This window comes from Sorex araneus, chromosome 6, assembly GCF_027595985.1.
Source record: "Sorex araneus isolate mSorAra2 chromosome 6, mSorAra2.pri, whole genome shotgun sequence".
In the NCBI taxonomy this organism is placed as follows: Eukaryota; Metazoa; Chordata; class Mammalia; order Eulipotyphla; family Soricidae; genus Sorex; species Sorex araneus.
Window position 1 is genome coordinate 149546931 of NC_073307.1, and position 6940 is coordinate 149553870.

Here is a 6940-nt window from a genome sequence, read left to right on the forward strand (position 1 = left end):
CTAGATATAGCATTACTAGATAATATTCAAAGTATATTTAACTTTTCTAAGGAACTGTTAATTTTCTTTGTGCTGTTGGTATCACTGTCATCTTGTTGCTCATCAATTTGCTCGAGCGGGCACCAGTAACATCTCCATTGTGAGACTTGTTACTGTTTTTGGCAAATCCAATACACCACGGGGAGCTTGCCAGGCTCTGCTGTGTGGGTGAGATACTCTCGGTAGCTTGCCGGGCTCTCTGAAGGGGCGGAGGAATCGAGCCTGGGTCGGCTGCGTGCAAGGCCAATGCCCTACCCGTTGTGCTATCACTCCAGCCCATGCTGTTGGTACTATATTTAATTAAGTTGTACGTGTTTGGGTTATGATAATGTTTATTGTGTACTATACTAAGAATTGATAGCTTTAGCTCTTACATTCTGGTATTTATTACATTTGTTTTAACTGAAGCTAATTTTATATAGCTCTATGTCTAATGTAGAAGGAGAATGGACTTTGGGGAAATTTATGTAAAAATTAATTATAGAGTATTAGCACTTCCCAAAAGTTGAGAGAGTAGTGGGGAAATTGTCTGCCATAGAGGCAGGAGACAGGGGGGATGGAGTGGGGTGGGTTACTAGGGACATTGGTGGTGAGAAATGTGCACTGGTCGAGAGATGGTTGTTCAGTCATTGTACGACTGAAACTCAAACATGAAAGCTTTGTAGGTTACCTCATGGTGAATTAATAATTTTTTTAAAAAAAATTGGCACTTAAATCACTATAGGGAAGCATTTTAACAGCAAATAATATAATGATTGTATATATTGCTTATTTAGTAGTCAAAAAGTTTTGTCAAGTTTTATTTGAACTGCATTATTTATTCTTTAAAATCTTCCTACCAGTTATTTGCCATCATATGTCTCATGATACAGAGGATGTGGACGTCAAGGCACTGAGACTCAGCTTCAAGGAAAAGTTAGATTCTGAGTCTTCAAAATATGCTCTATACAGGCAACTGGTCTACCTGTGCAAAATTAAACATCAAACCAAACCAAACACTCTGTGTATGAGACAGCATTCACAGACTTGGCCATATACGTCATTGCCTTGAACTGGTGTTTTTCTATATTTTGTCCCCAAAGTTCACTTAATCACATTTATCTTTTGGTAGCAAGATTTCCCCTGTACTGTGAAAAAACTTGACTTGGAAATTGTAACTAATCTTTGAAGCTTGTTTTTTTTTTTTAATTTTTATTTTTTGGGCTGCCTCTGGGTGGGTCTCCTTTTGCTCACTACCAGCAGAAGGCCCAGCGTCTGAGAATCCAGTGTTGTTCAGGCCCTTGCTTGAAAAACCTGTTCAGATTTTTTGGGCCACCCTGGGAGTAATCAGGGGTGTCCAGAGCTTCACTCTAATTCTTGCTGGACCTTGTGTTGCTCTTTGTCAACCCAGGGCCAGATCCAGGGTGACCCATTGAATCTGAGCTCTCTGACTTCAAAGTTTGTTTAATGTTTTGTTTTGCTTTTGTTTTTTGGCCATACCTGGTTGTACTCAGGGTTTGTTCCTGGATCTGTGTGCAGAGATAAATCTTGGTAGTCCTCGGAGATTCATATATGTTATTAGGAATCAGACCCAGATCAGTTGTTTGCCATGTAAACACCTTACCTTTTGTTTTCTCTCTCTGTCCCATAATTTTCTTAACAGCCTAATTTAAATTTTTTGTAATTAGGTATAATCTAGAATCTCAGTATTTTTCCAGATGATTTTCTTAGTCATTGTTTAATCATTTATTAAAGGCTCTTGTTTACATGGGAAAGATTGCTGTTATTATTATATAAACAACTACATAGTAGCAAATATGTAGAAATTAAGTGTGGTCATATGTTTCCAAATAACCTGGATCACAGCATTTCAGAATCTGTAATTTCCAATATCTTATGGATTGGAAGTAGATTTGAATCACTAAGGTAAAATAATCATGGTATAAATGAATGGATTGAAATAATTGAAACTAAACTTCCCTTTCAAAGTAGTAAGCAAAAGGCACCACTATAGTTTGGGATCAACAAAGAGATTTGACAGATGTAGATTTTAAGTCTACATCTTCTTAGATGTAGACTTTACTGAATTGACTTTAGTTTCGGAAAAAGAAAGAAGCTAAATAAGTGGGAAAAAAGTTAATAAAATTCATTACTAAACTTTACATTTTGTGAATTATTAATCTGTGAGAGAATTCAATAGATTAGAGATTTTTAGAGAAAATTCTATAGGATAATTTGGTTATAGTCTTCCTTTCAATATCTTTAACTCTCAAGGCAGTTATCACCAGGAAAATAACATGACTTATTATATCAATCATGGAAAAAATTTAATGGAATTGCCATGCAACAATTCAAGTGAGAATATTTTTTATAGGAGAAAGATAATCATGTTGGACCTTAGGAAGCCTGAATATTTTTCTTAATCTCCCACTGTATCACTGTATCACTGTCAACCTCTTGTTCATCGATTTGCTCGAGTGGGCACCAATAATGTCTCTATTGTGAGACTTGTTACTGGTTTTGGCATATTGAATACGCCACGAGTAGCTTGCCAGGCTCTGTCGTGCAGGTGGGATACTCTCAATAGCTTGCCGGGCTCTCTGAGAAGGACGAAGAAATCAATTAAAAAATTATTTTATAAGTTTGTTCACGATATTGGATTACATTTAATATTCAAACACCAATCCTACCACCATTACACCTTTCCACCACCAAATTCGGGATGTTTCTATCCTAAACCCCAATCCCTGTCCCCATACAAAACTGAAATAATATATTTCATATTGTCTGTTATGAAGAACTGCTGAATATGCTTACAAAAATGTTCATATAGAAAACAGTGTGAAGATTGTTCTATTTTGGCAGGAGCCATTAAGACATTCACTTTTTTCCCTGGTTTTGTCTTTATTTTTAAAAAAAGTTTTTTAATTAGTGAAACAGTTATATGCTTACAAGCTTTTGTGTTTTCGTTTAGTCATACAATGAATACCCATCTTTCCACCAATGCCCATTCTCCACCACCAATGATCCAGTATCCCTCCCAACATCATCCCTCATTCCCCCCACCCACTCCACCTCTGTGGCAGAGCATTCCCTTTTGTTCTCTCTCTCTCTCCTTTTGGCTGTTGTGGTTTGCAATAGAGATATTGAGTGGCCATCTTAACAATTTTTAACACATGAATTTATGTTTTCTAAGCCCTTCTGGCAATTTACTAAAGATGGATTTTGTTCAAAACTTGGATTTGTTTTCCTTTCATTTTTTAGGTTCTTGACATAGAAGCTTAGTTCATTATCTTACTTTTAATACAATTAACATAACATTCTGTGTATGCAGAGCTGGAGTGATAGTACTGTGGGTTAGATACTTGTTTTGCACATAGCTGATCTGAATTTAATTTCTGGCAATGCATATCGCCCCTAGAACACTGCCAAGAGTGAGCCCTGAGAACACCCTGAGTGTATCCGGGAATAAGTCCTGAGCACAGCTGCACGTGGCCTCCAAACAACAACAAACAAATTCTCTGTATATTCTCCTCACACTGCTACTCTCATATATTCAAAATTTTATTAATATTTATTCTGCTTAGTTTATGACAATTCAAACTTGTCTTGCCATGTTTTCGTTATTAATTTCTAGTTGATTACTACTATTAATAGTTCTATATTCCTTGTGATTTTAGTTCTTTGAAATGCATTCGAAGTCGTTCTGACTATTTTGCTGACTGTTCCATGAACACTTTGAGAGGAATAACATTGACACACCCCTGCTTGCTGTCTTCTTTGTCTGTACACAAATCAAGTCATAGAATTATTCAAAATTTAACTTTCATCACTTTTCTAAGTCTGTTCAGGTATTAAATATCATAAAATAATTTAAAGAGGTTTTTCTTTTTCAAAGTTCATGATCTATCTACATGTGAGAGTTTTTATATATTTTACTTTTGTCCACTCACTTTTTTTTTTTTTTTTTTTTTTGGTCATTGGAGCTCAAGCTTTACTTTAGCGGTATCTTCCCCAAAGGACACGTAAGTCCTGATCTCCATGATGATTATCCTGATGACATCTCTGGAGATTCAGAGTAAACTTAGAATAATGATTAGGTCCCAATGAATTTAATTATTGAAGAATCATCTATGGAGATGAGCCACTGAATAACTCTAGAAGCTGTACTCTACCTCAATTGTAGACAGTGTTTATAGACCTTTGTTCTTACCCCAGAGATGGAATCATGTACCAGTATTCACGTGAATGGCTTATTCAACAATTGAAATGATTGATTCAAAACATAAGTACCATATATTAAACATTTTGCATTTACAGGGCAAATTAAAATTTAGCTATACCTTATGGAGAGGGATCATTACAATTGCTTGCAAAGCAAAAATTAAAAGCTATTTTTTGTTTTATTTTTATTGATAAAAATATAACCTGCCAGATATTTATCAAAACCCAATGTTCTCTCTTGGGAGTTAATGCTTATTTTTTTATCTAATCTTAAATTTTTGAGTTCTGATTGTTTCTTATCAGGAAAAATTCTGATAGCAAAAAAAATGAGGTCTCTAAGTTTATATTTTCTATAACAACAAAAAATTGGGTCTCAATGTTCAGGTTATAAAACATGTCATCAGTTTGACTGCTACTGTTTAAAGGCAATATTTTTTTGCTCAGTGACTGAAAATGGATCAGACTTCCTTTAAGCATAAAAAACATTGGTCACTTAGAAACGGTTCAATGTGCAGTGATGGTGTCTCCCCTTTCCTGCTGTGAACACTGCTAAAAGTGAAAGAAGCCCATCATTCAACAGGTAGGTGGAATGATTGTCTCATCATACAGCTGTTCAAAAAGTATATTAACTCATAAGTTTCCAAACTAGGCTTTACAGTTTCCATGATTCACAGACCTTTTAAATGTTCAGTGTGATTATGATGACCAGCCTGACTGGCCCCCGAAGAACAAAAAAATGAATGAACTTTGTCATGTTCTTTTGGTTATTTTTCTTCTTTGGACATCGATCATCATTTTTCTTCCTTTAACAACTGTCACTGTCATCCCATTGCTCATCGATTTGCTCAAGTGGGCACCAGTAACGTCTCCATTGTGAGACTTGTTACTGTTTTTGGCACATCGAATACACCACTGGGAGCTTGCCAGGCTCTGTAGTGTGGGCGAGATACTCTTCGTAGCTTGTTGGGCTCTCCGAGAGGGGCAAAGGAATCGAACCTGGGTCGGCCAGAATGCAAGGCAAATGCCTTACCCGCTATGCTATCACTCCAGCCCTCCTTTAAGAACAGTTTTCTTTTTGTGTGTGTTGGAGGTTCACTCCTTATAGGAAGGTTCTCAGCCATAACCAGGGTTAATCCCTGCAAGTGTTTAACAGTACATGTTGCCAGGAATTGAACCCAGGACACATATCTGGGTCATAAAATCAATATATATCAGCTAATTTTCTTTTGAACTCTACAAAGAGACAGACAAGAGAACCAATGGAGCAAAGGAACAACGTGACTGAGTTTGTCCTCTTGGGGCTCACTCAGAGCATCCAAGGTCAGAAGATATTATTTGTTGTCTTCTTGCTGTGCTACATTGTGACAATGGTGGGGAACCTGCTCATTGTCGTGACTGTGATGGTCAGTCCAAGCCTGGATGCCCCTATGTACTTCTTTCTTGGCAATTTGTCATTCATGGATGCTATTTATGCAACGACAGTCACACCAAATATGATTATAGACTTGCTCTATGTGAAGAAAACCATTTCCTTCCATGGTTGCATGTGTCAACTTTTCATAGAGCACTTATCTGGGGGTTCTGAGATTTTACTTCTGGTAGCTATGGCCTATGACCGCTATGTGGCCATCTGTAAACCCTTGCATTACTCAACAATTATGAATAAACAGAAGTGTATGTTGTTGCTGCTGTTGTCCTGGTTTGGGGGCTTTTTGCATGCTGTAGTTAAACTCTTTTCTGTTTACAAACTTCCCTTCTGTGGCCCCAATGTCATTGATCATTTCGTCTGTGATATGTACCCCTTACTAGAACTTGCCTGTACTGACACTTACATTATTGGTCTCACTGTGATTGCGAATGATGGGACAATTTGTGTGGTCATTTTCGTGCTCTTACTCATTTCCTATGGGGTCATTCTGCGCTCCCTAAAGAATGTTAGTCAGGAAGGGAGGCATAAAGCCTTATCGACCTGTGGCTCCCACATTACTGTGGTGGTCCTCTTCTTCGTTCCCTGCATTTGTACTTACGTGAGACCTCCAACTACCTTACCTATTGATAAGTCTATGACTGTATTTTACACTATTGTAACTCCCTTGTTGAATCCCCTAATCTATACTCTGAGAAATGCAGAAATGAAAAATGCCATGAGAAAACTCTGGACAAAAAAACAAAACTGAGAATGTAGAAGACAACTATATTATCTCATTTAGTTAGGAGCTGCTCATTTCAGAGCATCATATATGAGTATTTGTAGCATATTTTCCTAGGCACTTGTACTTTGGGCATAATAGAATTTGTTATGTGAACAATTATCAAATATATTTAAACTTGCTTATATTTTTCTTAGTAAAGTGTATTTTTCAAATGTATTTTAATATTATCATAAATTTTTGCAACTATGATTACTCGTTGCATAAAAATATCTGTTGAAATAATAGATTTTTTTGATGCAGCATGTCATAGATGTTACTGTAAATTTAAGGCATGTATCTTATTTTAGTATTTTCCAGATATATTCTCATATATTATTTTGGTTATATGCTTAACATATTGCATTTAGATGGAGAATTTTATATTTCTAATATGAATCTTAAGGATAAGTTTATTACTTGAACATAAATGAACACTGTAGATACATCGTAAAATAACTAAAGAGTACAGATTTTTTAATTGGAAAGTCATATGTCTCTAACTGTAG

The 6940-nt window shown here is 36.2% G+C and overlaps 1 protein-coding gene across 1 annotated transcript; it reads left to right on the top strand.

Annotated features, from left to right (window-relative positions):
* Window positions 1-5501: 5501 nt before the first annotated feature.
* On the top strand, window positions 5502-6419 carry LOC129405972 (olfactory receptor 4A15-like). The gene has a single exon (XM_055143697.1). It carries the CDS (start codon window positions 5502-5504, stop codon window positions 6417-6419), a length of 918 nt encoding a protein of 305 aa, XP_054999672.1.
* Window positions 6420-6940: the final 521 nt, after the last annotated feature.